The sequence below is a fragment of the Ascaphus truei genome, chromosome 1 (assembly GCF_040206685.1).
Source record: "Ascaphus truei isolate aAscTru1 chromosome 1, aAscTru1.hap1, whole genome shotgun sequence".
In the NCBI taxonomy this organism is placed as follows: domain Eukaryota; kingdom Metazoa; phylum Chordata; class Amphibia; order Anura; family Ascaphidae; genus Ascaphus; species Ascaphus truei.
This window is the reverse complement of record NC_134483.1, coordinates 533493485-533518133: the sequence shown is the minus strand read 5'-3', so window position 1 is coordinate 533518133 and position 24649 is coordinate 533493485. Positions and strand designations below refer to the sequence as shown.

The 24649-nt window shown below is 46.0% G+C and overlaps 1 protein-coding gene across 1 annotated transcript in view; it reads left to right on the top strand.

Annotated features, from left to right (window-relative positions):
• The window catches only part of GFRA4 (GDNF family receptor alpha 4), a 470610-nt gene that overhangs the window by 304609 nt on the left and 141352 nt on the right, over positions 1–24649 (top strand). Inside the window, exon 2 of the mRNA XM_075572672.1 lies at positions 12025–12102. Within this exon, the coding sequence (XP_075428787.1) occupies positions 12025–12102 (78 nt within the window). The remainder of the gene's footprint in view (positions 1–12024; positions 12103–24649) is intronic.

Below are 24649 nucleotides of genomic sequence, written 5' to 3'. Positions count from 1 at the left end.
TCACCTGGTCTGATCATGCACCGATTGACCTTATACTAACCATACCCTTTGTCAAAAACTACCAATATAAGTGGAAGTTAAATGACTCTATGCTTAACTGCCCCAACACAGAGATATCAGTACGCCAAAAATTGATAACGTTCTTTCAAATCAATAGAGGCTCCGCCTCAACCCCAGCCATGCTCTGGGAGGCTCATAAAGCCACCATCAGAGGAGATCTAATTTCCATTGCCTCATACAAAAAAAAGCAAAAACTTAAACTCCAAAAGGAGCTCACAGAAAAGATCTCCCAACTAGAACACCAACATAAAATCACGGCGTCTAAAAAGACGCTGAAGCAACTAACCTTAGCCAGAGCTGCCCTTAAGCATACCCAGCTTGAAGAAGTTGAGAAAGCCCTCCGATGGTCAAAACAAAAATACTTTGACAAGGGCAACAAAGCTGACAAGCTCCTGGCATCGAAACTAAGAGGCGCCAGAGTAAAGTCCCAGATAGCTAAAATCCAGACTGCTAAAGGACAGGTCACATACTCAGAGAAGGAGATAGCGCAGGAATTTGCAAAGTTTTATTCAGACCTGTACAACCTCCATCCCCTAGGGCAGGACCCAGTTAGCATCAATAAAATTACCCAATACCTAGAGCAATGCAACCTTCCCACCCTTGCCCCGGAAGAGACAGAGAGTCTGAATAAACCTATAACTGAAGAGGAACTTTCCCAAGCTATAAAATCCCTTAAGACAGCAAAAACACCGGGCCCAGATGGCTTTTCGAACATCTATTACAAGATGTTCATGCCAATTTTTTCCCCCTATCTTCTGGAAATGTATAACTCCTTTCTACAGGGAGAACCGATACCCGCCTCCATCACAGCAGCAAATCTAGCGATCATTCATAAAGAGGGCAGAGACCCACTCCTTTGTGGAAATTATAGGCCCATCTCCCTGCTAAATACCGATCTCAAAATCTACAGTAAGATCCTGGCAAACAGGCTAAATCCAATTCTCCCTAGACTTATACATGTAGACCAAGTAGGATTTGTGTCTGGAAGACAGGCCTCCGACAACACCCGCAAAATAGTGGATATAATCGACCACGTGCATTTCTCTGAGTCCAGGGCAATGATTCTGAGCTTAGACGCTGAAAAGGCGTTCGACAGAATCAAGTGGGCTTTCCTAGATCAGACCATGCTACGATTTGGATTCTCTGGCCCACTTTTAGAAGGTGTGAGAGCCCTTTATCAAAACCCAACAGCATATGTCAAATTATCAGGTGGTTTCTCAGACCCAATAAAAATTAGGAACGAGACCAGACAAGGCTGCCCACTCTCCCCCCTATTATTAGCCCTAACTATAGAGCCCTTAGCAGCTACGATCAGAGAAGAACCCAATATAAAGGGTATCCAAATTGGAGATAGAGAACACAAAATCTCACTGTTTGCTGATGATGTAATTTTGACTCTCACTGACCCCCACAAGTCCCTCCCCAACCTCCAAAGGCACCTGACCCAATTCGGTCTAGTATCTGACTACAAAGTAAACATGGACAAATCTGAGGCCCTAAATTTATCCCTCCCACCCCAGGATTGGAAACTCATTCAAGCCAACTATAAATACCGGTGGAGTTCCCCCCATATTAAATACCTAGGGGTCAAAATCTCTAATTCTTACAATACCTTATACCAATACAACCCCCCCTTATTTCGTCAGATTAAAAAAGATCTAGAAATCTGGAAAAACCACCAAATTTCATGGTTTGGGAGAATGACGGCAGTAAAAATGAATGTCCTCCCAAGACTGTTTTATAATTTTCAAACCCTCCCAATCCCGGTCCCACAAACAGCGCTTAAAAACATGCAGTCTCTACTTCTCCAATTTATTTGGAACGATAAAAGGCCCAGAGTCCCTCGGTCAGTGATGCTCTCGTCTAGAGCAAGAGGAGGTGTAGAGGTCCCCGACATAGCAAAATACTACATCGCAGCACAGCTGAAGCAGGCTGTAGTTTGGAATTGCGACCCGGCCTTAGCTTCTTGGCTAGAGATAGAATCTCACTACGCCTACCCCCTCTCCTTCCAGGAGGCAATGTGGTCTACTGGCAGCAGCGGGGCTAAGCCACCAAGGTTTGCCCTGGGAGCAATGAGATGCACGTGGGAAATATGGCTTAAATGCAAAGGGAAGTATGGTCTGGTAGCATTCCCCTCACAGCTCACCCCCATCTTCGGGAACCCCAAATTCCCACCAGGGTTTTCCCCAAGTCAATTTGACCAATTTCAGAGTCACAAAATTAGGATGGTGGCCGATCTGCTGCAGAAAGATGAGATCGCTACTTACCAGGCGCTTAGAGATAAATTCGAGATCCAGGGCCTCCACTTGTTTAAGTACTTGCAAGTTCGGCCCTTCCTTTTGTCCCTTTCCCCAACCTCCAAATTCCCCCAACTAACTAAATTCAAAACTTTATGTGTCAAAAGCACTTACCAAAAAGGACTGATCTCCGAAATATACAAAGGACTGGAGTTCCCTTCCACTCCACCGAACCATCGGTACATGCAAAGATGGTCTGAGGAACTAGGCCTACCAATAGACCTGGAGGACTGGGAGGGAATCTGGGAGCAGGCCCCTAAAACCTCAATTTGCACAACAATAAAAGAAAACATATATAAAATCCTATTTCAGTGGTACCTGACTCCCGCTAGGCTGTGCCAGATCTACCCCGGTACAGTTGACCTGTGCTGGCGGGGATGTGGTCAAAAGGGGGACATGGCCCACATTTGGTGGTCATGTCCGGAGATTCAGAAGTACTGGACCATAATCCAGAAGCTCATACACGAAGTCTCAGGACTATCTCTACCTTTGGACCCGCTGACCCTGGTGCTGAGCAAACCAATCGAGGACCTGCCCCCCCCCAATGTCCAGATTAATTACAGCCATTTTGACGGTGGCCAGATGCTCTATAGCAGCCGCATGGAAGCAGATTAAAGCCCCCTCGAGAACGACCGTTACTAGGAGAATTAATGAAGTTATGACTATGGAGAAATTAACAGCCATGCTCCAAAAGAAAATGCCCCAGTTTCTGAATACCTGGGATCCCTGGTTAGCAAATTAGACCCAACCGAGCTAGGTTGTGGTGGTGGGCGCGCGCCCCCCCCCCCCCAGTTCTTGGGAGGGGGGTGGGTGAGGGGGAGTCGCTTGGACGCCTCTCCCTCCCCCCCCTGACCCTCCAGACTCCCCACCCCCCCTCCCCTCCTTCCCCCCTGTTTGTCTTCCACCCCCCCCCTCTCACCCCTTCCCCTATCCTCCCCACCAAAGGAAACGGAAACCGTTATTTGGTCACTTTCAGATTGTAATAAGCATTTGTCATGGGCTCATGACACCCCTGTATGTAATGTAATATCTGAATGTGCCCAATAAAAAAAATTGTTACAAAAAAGGAACGTTTCCTTGTAGAGGGATGCCAAGGCTTTTAGAAGCAGTTTGCATAACGGTGCTACTAGAATAGTAGTTTTTGTAAAGACAAATGCCAGTTTGAGGCTTTTGCTTCTGCTTGTGTACTGTAGCTAAGGTAACCCTGTGAAGGGTATGGTGAAAGATAATAAAGGAAAGGAATTACCCTTGAAAAGTTAATTGCGGAATAACCCAACAGGTTTTTGCTTTACCTGCCCTTGACTTGAATGACAGATAACGCCAGATCGGGTGAGTCAACCCACAATGGATCTTAATGAATATAACACTAAAAGTGAAATCTAGTGGTTTAGGATGGGAAGTAAAAAGAAAAACCCTGTTAGAAGGGAACATCAGGCTACAGTACAGTACCACTATGCCGTAAGTATAATGTGAGCCAACCAACAGCTTAAAAACGCACACTTGAAGAACCTGGATAGTAATTTTTCTGAACCTTGATCCACATAGATTTGGTTGGATTTAAAGACTGCTTTGGCTTGAGAGAGGCCAACAATACCGTATTTAATCTTTCCGAGCTCGTCTTCCAGTTCTGCCTTACTGACGAGAGTACAGCAATTGTAGGTAGCCAGAGGTTTGAATGCCGACTGGAGTATATATAAATATGTATATACAGTATTAATACTTTATTTATATATACATATATTTGTACAGTATACAGTATATTAAGCAAACTCTGATGGAGTCCTCCTCGGTCTTGGCAAATTATGTTTCTATTTTATTTTTATATGTAAATGTTTTACATTTCTCTTACCTTGTGTGGGGTTACATGACCCCAAAAATGAAGAAGGCATTCTGTTTCCTCTTGATGTTAAGAGTTATTGTGGTAATCTCATCTCGCAAGCAGTGTATTTCCCCCCCCACTGCACAAAATGGGTGAGGAAATTATTAGCCTAGTATCCCCTCCTATAAAGATGACAAAGTTGGGCTTTGCAAGATTAACCCCTCCAAATTAAATAGAATTGCTCCTCAGTTTGAATTTGGAAGTTACCTTAGTAAACCATATAATCAACCATCACAAGGACAGCCCCCCCCCCCCCCCTTCTCACTGCACTAAGACTGTCATTGTCACCCTTTGTGATGATAAAATGTTTGGATTTACTGGGGCAACTCCAATGATTTAGAGATGGAGTCATCCCTCTTCATCTGTGGGTTATATGTGCTGTTTGCGCAATTCTTTATTTGTTGTTGGAGGAGATTCACAGTAATACTGTAAGTGCTCAAGACCATTTAGTTCCTACCAATATCTGGGTACCATTGATTGAGAGAAAAGTGTGGTCGATGCCGTCATTTTTTATCTGTTTTGGAGGCATCTTTAGGTGCACAGCAGCCTGATACTGTATAAAACACTGATTTATAGGTAGCCACCATCATTGTCAACTTTTATACACTGTTATATCCATATCTTAGCATTTCATACATCTCGTTATCATATCGTGTCATACAGTTTTTACCAATCCCTGACTCCTCCCGTTGACGCTATTTAAATCATTTGCTGATGCCCTCTGTGCAAAATAGGAGTAAACTACAGAGATAAATTAATACATAGAGGCACTTAGAATACAATATGGCTCAGTTAGTGGGATCTCAATGCCAAAATCGTGATGGATCCCTTTTCATCAATATTGTTCCACTTTGTCATATAAGTTATAAGGAGCTATAACAGACATCACAAGGCAAATGTGTACTAATAGAATGCGTTCATCAGTCTTGTCGCCATCTTTCTCCTCTTCCTTTTGCATTATTTGGCTACATAACAACAAAAAATGTAGAAGCCTATTGGATTAAGCAGGATATATTGCTGCCATGTTGCCTCCTTGTCAATGTCTCTATGGTACAGGAAGTTTCAAGTGTCACTGACATACAAAAAAAGATGTTTACATAACTTTCATCTCTCCATAGATGACTGGAACATACAGGGGTCTATTCTAGTAGCTTCGATGTTTTCATTGCCAAACCACACGCTTTGGCACCTTCAGAAGCAACGCAATGAAATGCGACTAAAAAAAACAAACAATTGTCTATGGCAAACCACTTCTTCTAAACCGCTTCTAAAAAAAAGTGACAACCGCATGGATTGTACTTACTTTGGAAGCAGAATGAACTGAGGTGGTAATCAGTCCATCCCCAGTCTAATTCATGGGTTTTGCTCTCTCAGCCGAAACCCATATTTCAGGCTCTGGATGAATCTCGTAATAGCAATCTCGCCCCTCTTGAGGTGATGGGGAAAAAAATCCAAAGTTTTTAGAAGCGGTTTGCATAATGGTGCTACTAGAATAGCAGTTTTTGTAAAATTAAAAAAATAGGCAATTTCAGGCATTTTTGACAAACCAATCAGATTGGCACAGCCAGCGTGAACCCATTTCTATAAAAACCTTTTAGACACAGATTGGACATGGGAGAAGGGCTTACAGAATTACAGAGCCTGCCCGTCCCATCGGAAAGGGCTCTTTAGAAATGGTTTGTCACATTTTGGAACGACTAGAATAGGCCCCTGTGATGGTAGGGGGGAACCAGGCTCTCAAATAAAGGTTTAAGCCCGTTTGTTTACCCCTAATCCGTAATAACGGTTCAAGAAGAGTCAGCTCTTGAGCCCAGGGTTGTTAAATGCATCAACTGTAATTGTGCAAACAATAAAGATTGTATGTGTTTTTACCTTTCCAGGGGTGCCAATGAGCAGGGATTGCTAGGGTCTGAGTTTCAAGTGGGGTTTTGCAGAGAAAGTGTTGTCAGAATGTGTCTAGGTATTCGAGGTCCAGAGTTGCTGGATACCCCAAAAATATACCTTAGAATCATGCTTGATTCCCAGATACATATAGGCACATTGTCCCGGTAACACCGCTAGGGTTCCCTGCTTCAGCATAGCCCAGAAAGGTAAATGGGGCATAGGGATGCAAAGTGTACCAGTTACTATGAGGGGTCCCTAGGTTAAGAGGGATGCCCAGTTAATGCCCTGGTCACCCAAAACCTGCATAAGGGTTCATGGGTTGGTTCCCTACTGCAGCACAGACCAGAAAGGTAAAAGGAGCGGGATGTGAGGTGTCCCTGAAACAGTCAATGGGCCCTAGGTTAATGGGGATACCGAGTAAATGCCCAGGTCACCCAGAAATGGTATAGGGGTTCTGAGGTGTTCCAAACATACATACAATATAAGGTTGTAAGGGGATTCTTAGAATCCATACTAAGTCTATGCAATAGTGTGTGGGGAATATGGCTAGTGAAAAGTAAAGTGCAGCTTTTTATTCTATTTCCCATACCAGAAAGATTTAGGTTTTTACAGTGTATATTTTATTAACAAATTGTGTAAAGTACATATATGCTTTGTGCACAGTAAATGAGCTGGGACTTTCAGAGCCAATGTTCTGACAGGCGACTGGGGCTACCAACTTGGTGCCAGTAAGTCTGACAGGACACCAGAGATGAAAGCCACAGAGGATGTCTGAGGTGTCAAGACCATATGGGCAGGAGGAGAGGGCTCAAGTACCCACAGCCTGGGATGAATGGAAGTTCTCTGAATTTCCATTTGCCCCACCAGACTTGGAGGAGCCCAACCCAGCGTGTGGCTTCTGAATAGCAAGTGGCTGAGGTGGCAACCTTGCACATGCCCTTGGCAGATTCAGAAGGTTCACAAGGCCAGCATTGCTCTGATTGGCTGGTTAGAAAACTCCCACGTCCGGATTGGCTGCAGGGTTTTGTGAATGAAACTCAGAAGTATTATAAACCCCTGAGCCAATCAAATTCGCAGATTCTAATCAGTGTGTTCAACAAGTAAATTCAAGTCCTCTGGAGAGAGGGGAGCGGTGGTGACAGGAATTGCAGGCTGATTTCAGTTCCAGGACATTTCAGGCTAGGTCCCTGTCAGGGAAAGCTTTGGATTTAGAAGCCCCTGCACCTAGCAAAGTCTCATTTTCATCCCCAGTGAGTGTGTCTTTTCTTATGTAGTTTGCGTAACATTGTGTGTCTGCCTTTTCCTGTGAATAAATGTACAATTTATTTCATTTACCTGTTTTGCTCAATGTATGATCCTGGTAAGAAGGTGTAAATGCCTGGTCTCCCGTGACAGCCCCACATTGTTACTAAGTTATCTAGGAGAACATATACTTCAAACACTTCTAATATACTTCTAACACTGCTAATCAAGTGGTACCTGTTACCGACAAAATCACAACCTTTTAAACACACCCTTCCTGCTAATCAAGTGGTACCCTGTTACTGGCGAAATCATAAATGACATCGCAGGAGGGGACATTGGACAAGCAGAGAAATGCAGAACGCTGAACCAAACAGCACAGAGGCAAACCACGAAGTCCATTGCCTGGAATAATTTACCTTGAATTTTTTGGATTATTGAATTGATATTTAGGCTTTTCTTGATTTATTAAAACAAGCACAGTTATGACCTTAGATGAAAACATTTGAAAAAAACTTTTTGGTAATAACATAAATACAGTACATATAATGTACAGAATGATGATGGATAAATTAATTATAGTCCAGGGTTTATAATCTATAAGGATTATTTAGCACCGTGCCATTTTGTGATTCACTTGATGCTGATTATTAGCCTAAGTGCCACAGAACTTTACACCACCTTAGACCTTTTTTTCGCCACTGCTAACAAAAACAATGACACACACAATGATACAATGATCCAGTTATAATATGTGCACTGTGTAACTCCTACCTAGTTCCTAGTTCTTCCAATTGGCGTTCCCCGAATCACAAGCTAATGCTCACAGAGCAAAACTGTAGCAAAGTGCCTGGATACATTGATCCCCTAATGAAAATAATGCTTCTTGTATCAACTATATGCTGAAAGTGTCATAACACCCTATACTGTACATACTTATGCACGGCACAGACTATACATCGATAAGAGGTGCATGATATAGGGCAAGGGTCCCCAACACCTTTTGTGGGTGCCCATGACCGCAGTGCGGCTGACAGCTGCTGCGTGCCGGTCCGTGCCAGAAGTTGGGCCTGCTTTCGCCCAACTTTCGCATCCGCGAGCGGGATCAGTGCGGTACTGGCGGTCACCCCCCCCCCCCATGGTAATTGTATTGTAAGTGTGTGCATATGTACACCTGCAGTTGGTTGGTGCCCAACACTTTCTCACGAAATGCTCAGGTGTGCCCTTGGGCACCAAAAGGTTGGGGACCCCCTGATGTAAGTGTAGCACACTTTCCTCCACCCTCTGGAAGATATGGTGTTTGTGGTGCGTTACCTGCGGCTCACAGGAAGCCTGAACCTCCGCTGTTAGGAGCCTGGGGTGTATCTGTCCGTCGGGTGACAGCTCCTCCGCCTGCACGGGATCTCAAAAGTGTGGGACAATCCCGTGCAGGACAATATAAGAAATACACACTGATATGATATAACATGTTTACTGCACAAATGTGAATAATATGAACCATTCAGACCTCATATTAATAGTGAGATTAGTGAGACATAGAGTGAGACATAGTAATAGATAGAACCATCAGGCCTCACAGTGCCATACCCCTTCACCGTGCTCCCAACCCCTGTGGGTTTTACCCCAAAGTGCTGAGGTGCCCCATGGCACCTAACCTCCCCGGTGTCCACAGGAACTAACTCACCTAAATGTGAGAGATAGTGCTGGCCCACTAGAACAGAAGTGTATAGTTGGTGCACATGAGGTGAGGTTCCTGCCGGGTGCTCCCAGCACTCGAGCTTGCTGATGCAGCAAGATGGGATCCACGGATCCAATGACGTTGCCCACAAAGCCTCTGCCTTTACGTTGGGTGGTGTCCCGCGTGGATGGTGCCACCATGCAAAGTGTCTCTGTATTGTAGACGGTCATCTGGTCCCAGACCACCAGATGCAAGGATGCAGCCGCATCCTGGCTATGTCCTTCACACTTATGCTACAGGGGCAGTGTCATTATCTCATGGGCCTGTCCCTGCAGCAACCACAAACTGAGGGGTGTCGGGGCCTAGCTGGGGCCTAACAGGGGGTCTCTGGCCTAGTGCAGGTGCCACAGACACCTGCACATACAATCTACCCTGACCGTGTCCCAGCTCCGACTGGCGTGCTCCTAGCGCGCATAATGTAGGGGAATCTGGCTGTGCAATTGGCTAAGCCTGCTCACATGTTCCTGCAGCCCCTGTTCCTGCAGCTCCTGTGCATTGTTGGGCTTGAGTCCCCGCTGTGCCCTGCATCTTTAATGGCCGCCTTGCGCGTCTCACACTGCACATGCGCGACATCTCGTGCATACGCAATCATATTTAAAATGGTGGCGGCCTGCAAAGGGAGAAGCCGGTAGCCTCCGGCGATCCACTCACCTGCCTGACCACCCACACTGCTCTGCAACCTTCCCTGCTGCAGCGGAGGTAAGCGGGACCCAGAGGGGCCCTCTTATACAAGGTAACACTGCATTTTGGAATGCTAAGAATGTGTAACCCTCTGTGTCTGCAAGTATCACAGGACACTGTCCCTTTAACTTGTATGCTCTCTATAGGACATATGACTGTGATAAGCCAGTAGGAAAGCTGGTGAAGCAGGAGGACAATGATTGAGAGGGGGAGAGAGGGGGAGCAGCCACTAGACAGCAGTCCACGCAGGACCCTGAGAGAGTGAACTGCAGTTTGAGAGTTGCCCCACTGGACCAGTGCATGCAGCAGGGCCCAGCAGAGACCAGGACCTGACGGTGCAGAGGGCAGCAGGGTGACAGAGACTACTACAGTACAGAGAGAGATTAGGGAGCCCATCTGAGCAGGAATTACATCAGGTTGGAGTGGGTGAGCTAACCCACAAAGGATATAAACTGCAGTTATATTGCCATCACAGTTTGATCTTTGTGAAGCACCAGGCCTGCAACACACACACTGTTTATGAGCTCCAACGATTGTGCTAGCACACCAGGATCTACAGGCCAGTACCCCCATGACTGGGAGGCCGGACAGAGATAAAAGTTATAAATCGTTTGCGCAGCGTTCACACTGTTAGTATAGTTTGTTTAAGTATATATGTGTACATATTTGAAAATGAGAGGTAACTCTCAATGTACTGTATTACTTCCTGGTAAAACATTTTATAACTAAATAAAAGCATGGAGTGACTCTGAGGTTAAGAGTCACAGTACTGATTCATATGAGATATGTAATGTCACAAGTTATAGCTATAAGAATATATAAAGCTTGTTACAATTCACAACAATTGTGTTGTCTAGTCACTGCAGTCTCTCACAGTGTGTGTCACACACACCATAATAATTCAACAGTAACCCATAGGACTCAGGCCCCCACTTCAGTGACAGGCCAAATAGTCTGAGGTAAAATAAAGAGAGGTTACAAATGTATGTGAAATGTGTTAAATGTACTGTAGGGTTCAGGTTAAAGGATCGGTGTGGTAATAGCAGCCCTGCCTCTATTTTGGGACACACTAGTTCAAACCCACAATGTTGGATTCTTGTGATGTAGCCAAGTTACCTAAAAAGAGGAAGGTTATATTCTTTAAAGCGTACTAGCCATTACTGTTCTCATTAACAGCCATGAACTTTAAAATGCTGTTAACAAGCTATAATTGCTATGGCACTTCAGTGAATACACCCCTTAGATAGTAAGTACTTGAGAATAGGAATGCATTGTGCCTGTAATGCACCGTTGTATGTGCACCTGCAGTGCTATATGCAGAGAGAATGTTATTATCCGCTCTTATCCTTTGGAGTGCTTGGAACCGCATATTTCGCTCTTTCTAATGCCTGATTGCTTTTATGTGTGTGCCAAATATCCCTCACTTCATCTGACAGCTAAAAGATTGCAGGGAAAAAATATAAAAAATGACATTTTTCTCTGTTTAGTAGTTGTGACATATAGTGCCAGTATGTGGACCCACGGCCTTCAAATTGCAGTAAAGATGCCACTGGCTAAACAACACCTTTACTGCTGGAGGCGACCGCTAATCCCTTAGCACAGGGGTGGCCAACTCCAGTGCTCAGGGGCCACCAACAGGTCAGGTTTTCAGGATATCCCTGCTTCAGCACAGACGGCTCAATCAGTGGCTCGAATCTTCGACTGACTGAGTCACCTGTGCTGAAGCAGGAATATCCTGAAAACCTGACCTGTTGGTGGCCACCCCTGCCGTAGCGCCTGCATTGCGTATTATTTATACAATGTTGTACCAGGAAGTAATGCAGTGAGAGTTACCTCTCGTTTTAAAGTATGTCCTGGGCACAGAGTTATGATGACAAAGACATGGTTACATAAGTGAACAGAGTTATACATTCTATTCAAGACATAGCATGCACAGTAAAAGATAATATATATAATAGGCGTATGTAACAGTTACAGATCAGGTTAAAATGTTTTAGTTTTGAAAGAACTCAGACTGGTGACGGCTGTGAGAGTCTCCGGTAGACGGTTCCAGTTGTGAGAGTCTCCGGTTGACGGTTCCAGCTGTGAGAGTCTCCGGTAGACGGTTCCAGTTGTGAGGTGCAGGTGCAATGCATTGCAGGCCTCTCTGGCAGCAGAGGGGTTAAAACACTCCTATCCGCCACACAATGACTAAATAGCAGTTCTCTGTCATTTATGTGTGTTTTATCCTCACTTTATTTCAGCTTCTAGCAGCGGCCAACGCGGGAACAGGAGGAAAACAGCGCCAGAAATCTCCGAGAGCAACAGACAAAAGACAAAAGGTTTCTATATAGATTTATTTGACTAATTGTATCTTTAAGCTGCAAAGTGCTTCTTTATGCCAAAAAATGCAATTGTTTCCATTGAATGGCAAAATCAATGTCTTGTGTCAGAAAACCAGTATCTATTCTCTAGATACAAACACCGAAAGCACAGTTTGTAGTTACAGGTTGGGTAGAGAATGTTCCTGTAAGTACCTGGTGACAGTATGAATAGGAGGTATAATGACTTGTTTCTGCAAACCTATTATCTCTGCAGTACATTAAAGCATAATCTTTAGAACATGTGTCATAAATAGATGCCTACAGTAGCTGCTCGACCAATCTATATTGTTTATCATCATGCATTCTCCTTTCCCCACTCTCCATCTGGCTGTCATCAGGGGGAACTCTCCGCCGTCTTCAGTATATTTCATATGTCCCTTCTGACATTTGTACAAGTACTGCAGCAAGTTCTTTGGCTTGGCGAGCGGGGGTAGTTACTAATTCAGCAGAGCAACCTGAACATGCAAGATAAGCTTTCACCTTTTAAGATAGAAGTATACGATGTAGGTTGCATACCAGATGAACTCAGGAAAAAAATATATGTACAGCCCAGCCAACAATCAGCAGAAGGAAGTGCTCATGAAGTCAGAATAAATTTTAAGTGCACCAGGATGATTTATTGAGCGACGACGGCTGTCTGGCAATGAATATATTGTATTTGTATTATTTTATTCAGATTTCCCTCTGCAAATGTGCATAAATTCACAGTACACAAAGGTTAATTTATATGTAATTAATTGTAAAACTTACCCCTAAAAAGAGTAGCAAATTCATGCAACTTTGTGCACCAATGTATAAAACCGATTTTTAATGGGTTGTGGCGTATGTCAACTTTTCTTCACAAATGAAAAAAAAAAAGAAGGCGGTTGGGGTGTTGTTAGAGGCAGAGTTTAGGTGTCTGGGGTCCACATAGGCAATAATAAACTCCAGGTATGCTACATATTTGTGCACGATAGATGCTTCAAAATTGTCTGTCAAGATTTTTGGGGGGTTAAAGACAAATGCAAGTGTAACCCCCCCCCCAAGTTAGGGTTACTAACATGGCTGTTGTATGCTGAGCCCCACTATGGGTTGCTATGGGGATCCAGATGTCATACAAGGGTATTAAGGAGGAGGGACTATTCTAGAAAGTTAGGTTCCAGGAGGACATGAGGAGAGGAGCCTCGGCGATTGTAGATATGTAAAGTAATGTTTATTAAGTAATACTATAGACCAGGCCACTCTGTTGTGTTGTACTGTAGATAGGGACAGTACCCGTTAACTTAGGATCCCCCAAAAGACGGAATGGAGTCCTGTATAAGTATAAAAAAGGGAATACGGCACGCTATAGAGGGTCTCAAGAAAGAGGACTCCCGGGTGCCGGCGGATCAGCTCTAACCACGGATCGGCGCTAATATTCCTGGAAGTGCAAGAAGAGAAGTGTAGAATCGGAGCACAGCAAACAAAGATAAATAATCCAGGGCAACTGCAAATAAAGGATAATTTATTGTGTAGCTCAGGTGGATAAGAAATGGAAAACGCACCTACGCGTTTCGTGCGCAAGCACTTTATCAAGTATTTGTGTGGAAGTGGCAGTTCCCAATCAGGCACTGACTCAACTAAAACTCACCAGGATTCCAGAAGGGGCCCCGAATAATCGGATTAATACTTATGATGGTTCCAAATGAATTACGACATGATTGTTTGAAGCAATGCACATTCATTTTCAAAATACACTTACTATATTTATACTTGGCCCCTTAAGGAGGGGATTCAACACTGGTTAGCTTGTGCCCTGTAACTAAACCTCTTAACTGCAGTGTTAGCCAGGATTCTAACAGCTATTCTCCTTCAAGTGCAATTTTCTGTAGCCCTGTTTCCCCCTAAACAAGAAGGCTACCGGTGCTGCCACTACCTGTTGGCTCACAGAGGGCCTAAGCCTCCGCCACAGGGAGCCTGGGGTGATATACTTAACGTCTCGGTGCAGCGCCTCACCTGCGAGGGATCCCAATGTAGTGGGAGGAGACCCTCACAGGAACCAATAAACACACACACAGTATGTAATAACAGTTTTTACTGACAACATTTATAGCAGGTATATTATAAACGTTAATACGGAACACTAAATAAGTACAGCTACCCTCCATGCCTCTCATGGCCGTAACCCCCTCCCCCCCACTGTGCTCCCCCACACCGTGTCCTTAGAGTCCCACACCGACCCCAATGTGTGAGACTGCGCTGCCCACTAGAGGTGTAAAGCTGGTGCACTTAGTGTAGTTAGGTACCTGCTGGGTGCTCCAGCACCCTGGCGGGCCGACAACAGGGTAGATTGGATCCTCTGATTCAGCGATGAAGACGTCCACGATGAGTCCGCCTCCGCATGGGGTGGTATCTGGTTGGAGTGTCCCACCATCAAGATAGTCTCTTTGCTGCCGGTGTCTGGTCCCATACCACCTGTAATCAGGATGCAGACGCGTCCTGACTGTGTCGCTCACTTTCAGTTCTATAGGGGCAGTGTCCCTATCTATGGGCCTATCCCTGCAGTAACCACAAGATAGACAGGGGAGTTGGGTCCTAGCTGGGTCCTAAGGGGGTGTCTGGCCTAGTGCAGGAGTCACAGATCCCTGCACACATAGACCCTACCCTAATGGCGTACCAGCTCCGACTGACGTGGTCCCAGCACGCAAAATGTAACAATATCAGGGAGCGCTGCAACCCTATTGGCTCTTGTGCGACACGTGACCTATGCCCGAGGTTCATCAGATATGTAGTCTCAGCCCGGAGCCTCTTCTCATTGGCCGCCACTCGCGTGCATAGACTGCGCATGTGTAACTCTGTAATAGCCACCGGCTATCTCTTAACATGGTGGCACCCTATACTGCACTCGCTACGGGCCTCCGGCGATGCAATCGCCTTCCTAGCAACCCATTATGGTCTCCGCAGTTACCGGAGGTAAGCGGAGGGAAGGGGGAAACGCTGCGGAACCGGGGGACCAGAGAGGACCTGATTAAATCTCTATATCCTTGTATTAATTCAGGGGTAGCCAACGCCAGTCCTCAAGGGCCTCCAACATGTCAGGTTTTCAGGATACCCCTTCTTTTACACAGGTGGCTGGTCTTTCACTGCACCACTTTTGCTGAAGCAGGGATATCCTGAACACCTGACCTGTTTGGTGACCCTTGAGAACTGGAGTTGGCCACCCTTGTGCTAGTTTAATAATCTGGGACCACCTAATGTATCCTTTAACAATTCCACTGCAAACATATTATATCTGCGCTAAATTAATATTTCAACCCTGATCATATTTTAAAATTTCCTTATAGGTTATTAAATACCTTAGTTACATTTCTAATAAACAAAAAAATAATAATTCATCTAAGTGTAACCCCCCAGCTTAAAGGTTACTAGCATGTTTAGCGTGTACCGTTCCCCACCCTGTGTTGCCATGGGATCGTCATGGAGAGTACATAATGGGAGGGGAAAGTTCAATAAGGTTAAGTTCCAGGAGGAAAAGAGGATAGGAGCCTTGGGGCAATACAATACAATAGTACAGACCAGGTCCCCCTCTACTTGTTGTAGCTGGGGACAGTACTGTACCCTGGTTAAGTTAGGATCCCAGCAGAAAATTAAGAGAGTACAATATAAGCTTCTAAGAATGAAAAGGGTATGCTACAGAGGCCTCTGTAACGAGGACTCCTGGGTGCCAGCGGATCTGCTCTAACCACGGATCTGCATTAACCTTCCTCTCCGGAGGCAGCGAGGTGGCAGTTCCCGCACAGAGAAAAGGTATTGGGATCACTTGTACAGGACCCGCTAAGATTTCCAATGGGTCTAGCATTACCGGGATAACACAGAGAGGTATCTAGAACAGAAGAACGAGGGGGGCCCTGGTCTCAGAACAGTTCATCAACTAAGATATATATATATTATATACATATATAGCCCATCTTCCCCCCCCTTAATCGCGATCGGGTCCCCTAAGGTGTTCTGGGGTCTGGCTAGGTGTCTCTGTGTGGTGCATACCTGCTGGCAACAGGAGGGCCCGAGTCTCCCGCGATGACATGGGGGATAACAGGAACAGGTTACTGGGGTGGGTGCCTTTATTCTGGTTCAATGGTGCAGCGCCTTAATCTATAGTAAGCCCCAGGAATGCGGGGTGGAATCCTTACCACAGAGATTCCCCACAGGGATGAGAGATTCCAGTCTCACACAAGGATTATCTTTAAAAGCAGCAGTCTCTTTATTCTCTTGGGCAGCAGCAGCAGCCGACAGGTACAGTTGATGGACAGTCCACTAACTGTTCTCCCTTGTGATGTCCCTGCCGCTACTCTGGACCAAAGGCATCCAGAGTGGGGCTAGCTCTTCCCTCACCCCCTAAGCAGGGGGAGAGGTATTTGGTTCCACCTTACTAACTGTAGCTAGATCAGCTCTACTCATGAGCTGATCACTCCTCAACCTCCTAACACACTATCACTACTGTCAGACTGACAGAACACACACACTCTAAATAGGAAATGCACTGCTCTTTTATGATCTCAGCAGGCACCGCCTCTGTGTCTCTTGCTTTGACACAGGGTCAGGTGACCTACCTCCACCACTCAGAGCAGTGCTTGAAGTGGGGGAAACCCACGATAACTCCTGGCAACCTGCCTTTTCCAGGGATTATACCAGGAGGAGGATAGAACTGTAGCCCCATTTCTTACCAGGGCTACACTCTCCCTCAGGTGGAATCCAATGGTCCCCACTTGGACCTAATTTGCTGGACCATCCTGCAGGTGAACAATCTGTGAACATACAAAACATAGTTCATTAATATTGTGTACACTAGACTGTAACACCCATGATGGCGACATAACACAATGGGAAACTCCCAACATGGAGAACCCTAACTCAATAGTAATGACGGGGATCAGGCTTCTTCACTTGCCGCCAGTTGTGATCCACAATTTTAACAAAGAAGGGTTGTACAGGCCCATTCTCTGGTCTGTACAGGATGTTATGCATAAATATATTCCTGCCTGTACTCCAAGCCTTTATCACAGAACATATTTTATCCTCCCTTATGTAGGTAGTGCTACCAAACTTAATCCTCAAGTGTTCAAGGACTGCATCTCTGAGCCAGGTGTCTCTCTGGTCCTCGATCACCTGCATTATTGGCTCTGGCACGTATGGAAACTCATATCCATGAGATTGCCGGTATCTCGCAGCTATGGCTCTGTCTGCCCTACTTAATTTAGTAAGGTTCCGGTTCCCAGCCTCTCCTGGCAGTACCCAGAACTTTGACTCCTCAGGCGCAACATCATCGTACAGAATAGATGAGCCTTTGGGGGTAATCACCTTTTGCATAATTTCTCTCCATCTAACTCGTCGGCAACATCCTGTGGAGAATAGGTGCCTACGTCCCACCAGTGATCTACAATATCTTTCTTTATGAATACAAATCTGGTGCCCTCATGATACCTTGTGAATAACGGTGCCCACCATTTACCTCGGTGCTCATATGAGGATGACACACTCATACCTTCCTCAGACTCTGCTCTGGAAGATACACCGGATGTCGCTGCTTCTATAGAGTGCGAGCCTCTGCGTCCACCTCTAAGGACATGCTTATAAATAATGGGATTCATCTTAGGTGGTTTGGGACTTGCGGGACCCGCTTTTGCAGTAGACTGGGACCCTCGGGCCCTACCTCTAGGAACAGGATTAAACACAGTGGGTTAGGTACATGTACAACACTTGACAATGGTATCTCCCCATCAGAACCCTCATCACTTGTCATACAATCCCGCCAATCAGTTGAAAACTTGGGCGTCTTATACAGCTTACTCCCACTAGGACCCGGTGGCACGACACGTGATGGGGCAGTGGCCGGGGCAATGGCGCTAGGGGCGGTGACCATGGGATCGCCAAAGTCCATTAGAGTGTCTCTGAGTCGGGCAATGCCACGACATGTAGGTATTTTCTTAATGGCTCTTTCGGCAGAACTTCGGGCTCCTCGCTTGGCTACTTAGGATTTAAATTCTTTGAACTCGGCTTCCAGCCCAGCCCTCCTTATGGAAGCAATCAAAGCTTCCGGGCCTCTGCGCCAGTCTGACCCAGAAGTGACGTCATCGCTGGTCATTGCGGAATTTCCATCAGCTCCTTGGTCTCGCACCGGAAGTGCGTCGAGGACCGGAAGGGGTGGTGGGGGACCATCAGGGTCGCGGACGGGCAGGTAAGCCTCAAGCCCTTCTCTCTCCACAGGTTCCTCCTTCACCTGGTGGGAATAAGGGGGTGGTGGTGTCCTCTTACCGCTCCGCTGTCTTGCGATGCTCTCGGTTCCTCCGGAGCCGTCTCGGATCCCATCTCTGCTGCACTGGGAGTCGCCATGGCCGTGGGACTTCTACGCGGTTCAGGCCGCACCAGCGCTCGCCGTCGGGGGGTCTCCGGACTCATCTGCTTTATCTCATGGGTAAGTGGGACTTCTTCTTTACAGCTGGGGTGGTCCGCCGGCCGGCGCATCATGACCGATGACAGGCTGTCTCTTTCATCCGACGAGGACTGCAACGGCTCCTCCGCGGGGGAATCACCTCGAGTCCTTGCGGCACCGACAGTGGGTATGGGTACGAAACGGGCCCGCTCCGGTACCTCCACTGCGGTCGCGCTCTTCTCCGTCGGGACATCTCTTGGTGTCTGGGCCTGGGTCCCTACCGCAGGGATGACATATGGGACCAGGGCAGCCTTCGCATCCGCCTCCTCCACTTCGATCAGCGTCGCTGGAGAGGCATCTCGCGGGATCACTATTGTGGGGCATGGCTCGATAGGCCAGAGGTAGAATGTGCCACACTGCCGGTCCGGGTGACCTGCATTGGACACACAGGCACTGCAGATATTCTCAGCCATCAACCTCTACAACCAGGAAGCCTCCTGGAAGCTGATAAGTCGTTACGTTTAAGTCAGCCATCTTTTGCGCAGGGGTTGATTCGCTCAGCTTTCTGGTCTCACACTTAGCTCCTTCTCCAGTCAAGCAGAAGTGAAGTTCCTCAGCCTCACTTCCTGTCCCTCCTTCCGCTGGGGAGGACTGTGGAGATTGGTTCTTGGTGTGCCCCACTCCCTCTGGTGGAAACAAGAGGAGGGGCACTCTCTCTCTTTGTGTGACATGGCTTCGTCCGTCGGCCAGTCACTGCAGAGGTAGCTTCGGCTTTCGTGCCGCTCTCTTCTTTTGGCTGGGGATCTGGGTTTGGCGCCAAACCCCTGCACATCTCTCGGAACATTTCTCTTACAGCCTGCTTGCATGCAGCACCTGCGCGATCTAGGCTTGTCGGGAGTCGCCATTTTGGATCGGCTGCAACAAGCATTGCAGTGAATGGCACAGCTGTCGCCATTTTAACCTCCTCCATGCCCCGCAGAGCACATGTATCTCTGGCCACCATCTTTAGTGAGCCCTCTAAGCCCATGATAGCGCTAGTAACAGTGTCAATGGTGTAACTCGTTCCTAGACACTTACTACACTTAATGGTGCTCTAACCAATGAATATAACGCATGGCATACCCCAGGCTAAGCAGAACTCTCTCTTTGTACACCGCACTCGCTGACGGTTCATTACAAGCACTCTGTGGTGTGTTTTCTGGATACTGGCTAGTGTACTTGGCATTCCTAAGTACTGGGCGTCAACCTACTTTTGGCCACTCATAGTGCAGACCCTATGCTGAAGTCCCTGACCTAGTTAACAGGCTACCCCCACAGGAATCCTACACTATCTGCCTCAAGGCGACTAGAACAGCTATAGCCTCTTTATCCAAATTTACATCACCCTCCTAGGGCACCTAGGGTGTACTGTGCGAGAGGACTGTCTCTCCTGACTACCACTAGTCTGCAAAAATGCCCTTCCTTCTGCAGCGCTAGCTCTGAAAGTGTACATACATCTTTCAGCTCTGCTTCGCTGAAAACCTGTCCTGTTGCTCTCAGCAATCTCAGCACGCCTCCAAATCTAGCCCATCTTTCCCCCCCCTTAATTGCAGATCGGGTCCCCTAAGGTGTTCTGGTGTCTGGCTAGGTGTCTCTGTGTGGTGCATACCTGCTGGCAACAGGAGGGCCTGAGTCTCCCGTGATGACATGTGGGATAACAGGAACAGGTTACTGGGGTGGAGTCGTTCGTTCTGGTTCAATGGTGCAGCGCATCCATCAATAGTAAGCCCCAGGAATGTGGGGTGGAATTCTTACCACAGAGATTCCCCACAGGGATGAGAGATTCCAGTCTCACACAAGGATTATCTTTAAAAGCAGCAGTCTCTTTATTCTCTTGGGCAGCAGCAGCAGCAGCCGACAGGTACAGTTGATGGACAGTCCACTAACTGTTCTCCCTTGTGATGTCCCTGCCGCCACTCTGGACCAAAGGCATCCAGAGTGGGGCTAGCTCTTCCCTCACCCCCTAAGCAGAGTGAGAGGTATTTGGTTCCACCTTACTAACTGTAGCTAGATCAGCTCTACTCATGAGCTGATCACTCCTCTCCTCCTAACTCACTATCACTACTGTCAGACTGACAGAACACACACACACTCTAAATAGGAAGTGCACTGCTCTTTTATGATCTCAGCAGCACCGCCCCTGTGTCTCTTGCTTTGACACAGGGTCAGGTGACCTACCTCCACCCCTCAGAGCAGTGCTTGAAGTGGGGGAAACCCATGATAACTCCTGGCAACCTGCCCTTACCAGGGATTATACGAGGAGGAGGATAGAACTATAGCCCCATTTCTTACCAGGGCTACATATATATATATATCCGTCTGAGTGTTGTGTGGACATTCATGGAAGCACAGAATGCATTGACAACAATAATGAAACCGTACAACATTGTTTAAAGTGTGTTGTGTAGTCCCTGTGCCTGGGAACCTGAATAAAAGACTGTTGTTTGAAAAAAACCTTCTGGTGCCCATTGTTCTCCAACCTCACGACCTCCTCGCCCGGCCGCCTGAATCCAGCACCCGGAGTAGCTATATATAACACACCGATGTAGAAGCCGGGCAGGGAGGGTTAAATGAGACAACTGTAAAAAATGTTTACCAAGTTCATAAGTACTAAGGGAGCGGTGGGATTTGTATCATTGGCCACGGTGATACAGTACCACAGTACAAATCAGCTCATCAAATCCAGTAATAGGTTTCACACCTGAACAAAAATAATACACTGTAACATTTCTTGACATAAAAGCCAAATGCCCAGGGAATAATAATCCGGCCTCTCAGGTGTATTGAAACGTGTGTATGTACAGTATGTATGTATATCTTTATTTATATAGCGCTTCACCGCGGTAATACACGTGACATAATAATATAAATAACAAATAACACGTAACGGGAAGAAGCGCTTCAGACATAAATGTGACGTTTAGGAAAAGGAGTCCCTGCCCCGAAGAGCTCACAATCTAACAAATCATTCACATACAGGAGAATTTGCAATGAAATCCCCATCATCTTGTACTTTGTGTATATTTATTTTTAAGTATTTTTAGTACACTGGAAGCTTAAAGAAGTAAGTCTGGTCAATATTCTGCGCATGCTTTGCATTTTATTAGCCAAAACTGTTTTTATTTTTATAATCGGCTGCCTCGTTCAGGAGATGTAAGCATTTGCAAAATGAAGTGTCCGAACGGTTAAAATGCAGCTCTCCCCAGAGCCCAATGCAGTCTAAAGGTTACCATGGTTACCTCAGTAACTAGGGATTAATACAATCATGTTTTATAACACTAGAAAAACATAAATAAAAAATAAAAAAAACAGAACCTGCTCAGGGGGGAAACTAACATTACAGGATTGAAATTGACATAGGCTTCAAGGGCGATTTCTGCATTAAAGGGAGCACACCTGACGACACCTTATGATTTTATATATATATATGTGTGTGTTTGAAGCAGGGGGGAACCATGTTAATTTCAGCTCCGGGTACCCAGTATTTCCTGTGCTACTTACCTCCAAAAGGGGTGCCGGTATCTCTGTGCAGTTCAAAGCTCCCGTGTCACATGGGCCAATAGGAAGACACAAGGAATGACATGGCAGCTTCCTATTGGGCCCACAGGACGTTTAAACCACCATATTGTGAACCCAGCCAGGGCTCTTACTGGCAGCGCCTATGGAGGTAAGTATCTCAGGAAGCAGGCAGGGGGTGTCCGGACCTGAAATCAACGAGGTTCCGTTCCATAGACCCCCTGCTTCAATCCAGATTTTTTTCCCTTTTAAACACACTGTAAGAGATGTGTGCAGAGATATGCAAGTAGAGGCTCTTTTAGGATGAAATTATATCTTGGCTTTATTGAGCCTGTTCCTTTATCCAGGCAAAATATATACGAAATAACGAATCCCTATCCCTTTGTAATGGCTAACTTGCTTTCCCAGACCCTATCTGCAGGACTGGAGGGATATTCCCATTCCCAGCCTATCACCCCAAAGTCTCAGGAGGTACCTTAAGCAGGTGGCCCTCCATGTCAGTCTCTGGCAGGTTCCTGGGTCCTCCGTGTCCAGGAAATATCGGTCTCTGAGTGTCTGGATGTCTTGATCTCAGTAAACCTTTGTGCTCTAAACAGTGTCTGTGTGCAGGCTTCTCTGCTCTCCTTCTGGCAGCCCAAATGTGACCTAAGGAATCTATCTCATGTTTCTCACATGAGGGTTTTTACAGAGCTCTCCTTAGTCCAGGTGGAGACTAGTTAATTGAATGGCTGCAATTAATGATCTCTCTGCTGGTTTCTCAGAGCTCTGAGGCTGATTTATTTAAACAGGGATATGTCCATTTTATACACACACAAAAAAGTGTCGCCAGTAGTGGCTCTTTAAGGGCACATCGCATTTTAAATATGTTCGTCCACTTGTAAAAACATTTTTTTTTAGCAATTTTGATATATTTGAGAAGCACAAATATTATTAAAGAAAATATGCACAGACTAGTACGTTTCCACTATAGTAGTATAATTTACAATGCAGGAATTTCCGTGTTTCATAGATATTATAACCTAGCATACTGTACCTTTCAGCTCTTCTGAGATAAAATGGAGATACATTTGGAAGTACGTTATCTAGTGATGTTCCTTTTCCCCACGTGTTATTGCTTCTCCCCATGATAGTGAGTGAGGAAAACAGTAGGAAAGAAAATGATTTTTAATTAAAACATACTGCTGCTATAACAAGTTCAGATAACCTTCTGCCTCCATTCGAGAAGGTTCGTATGTGTCCTTTTTTGTTACTATATTACCGATGTAGTCAGCCTTAGCGTCTCTGATGCTGCGGCTGCTGGCGGTGACGTCACCAAAGTATTAACCCTGCGGGTATCCCATTCAAAATCATGGAACCCCCCCCCCCCCCTACACACAGCTCGATCGCGGAAGACGCTGTCCCACATGCCTCAGACGTTTGCTTGTTCGTCCACGGTGCTGGGGACAGGAAGACTTACTACATCTGTATATCGCATGAAATCAAGTTTATTTGTTTTATCAGCATTTGTAGAAGAACGATATATACAGAACAACCACACAGACAGGGTGTAAGTTACTAGCTAGGTACTATTCTATACTGTTTTACTAGATGTAAAATATAATGGCTTTGGACGTAAGCCCATGGTAAAAGCAGCCACGGTTGTCCACAGCTGCTTCATTGCTAGCTTCTCCGCAAGGTTTGCAAATGGGCCACATCTGCATCATTTTCTGTGTGCTATGGTAGTGCCAAATATTCGGATTGGCAAGGAAGTATATTTATAAAAGGTGTGGTCTTATTACCAGGTTTGTTGGGTTGGCCAAGGTAATTAGAGTCCATCGAGGAAAGGAAGAAGACAAAGGAAGTGTAAACTCCAAAGTACAGAGGCAGATGTGTGACACATCGGAATACCGGGGTGCTCGGGGAGACGGTTGTCACGATGGCGCTGTGGGGAGTCCATTCTTTTCAATGGGACCTCCCACCGCATTAATCCATCCAGGCCACATTCGCCGGTCACGAGACCCACGCTCACTTGTAGCCTTGCAAACATTAAGTCCATCTGTAGATAAGGTATATGGTTCGGAAGTATTTCTAGGCATTAAAGCGCGAGAAGCATGTTATGTAGATATTGTCTTTGTGGGTGTTTCACAAGCCCCTACGGCAGTGATGGGCTCAACGCAAAGTGGCCAACTCTCTCTATTTGGCAGTAATGTTTCCTGATCAAAATGTATTATTCTTCAACTTCCAGATGCATGTTAATGCATTCCCTTATTCTCATCTGCAACTACGGTGGTAGGATTCCTCAATGGTTCACTTGTCACTTAGGCAACAAAGTCAAGGTGTGGAAATCTAAATCTGTTTATCTCTTGACTAGGCATAATCCTGTTTTATATAAAGTGCACAGTTATCTCCGGTTTCTTTTTTTTATTCTGATTGCATGCTTGAATGTTACATCCGCTTATTTGCTTTGGAAGGAATGTGTTGGCTCATTAAAGATCAACCTACAGTAAAAGCATTGTACATATGACTTGTCATATCACACAGTGCTACTATAGTTTTGATAGCGATTTATACAAATACATGTAT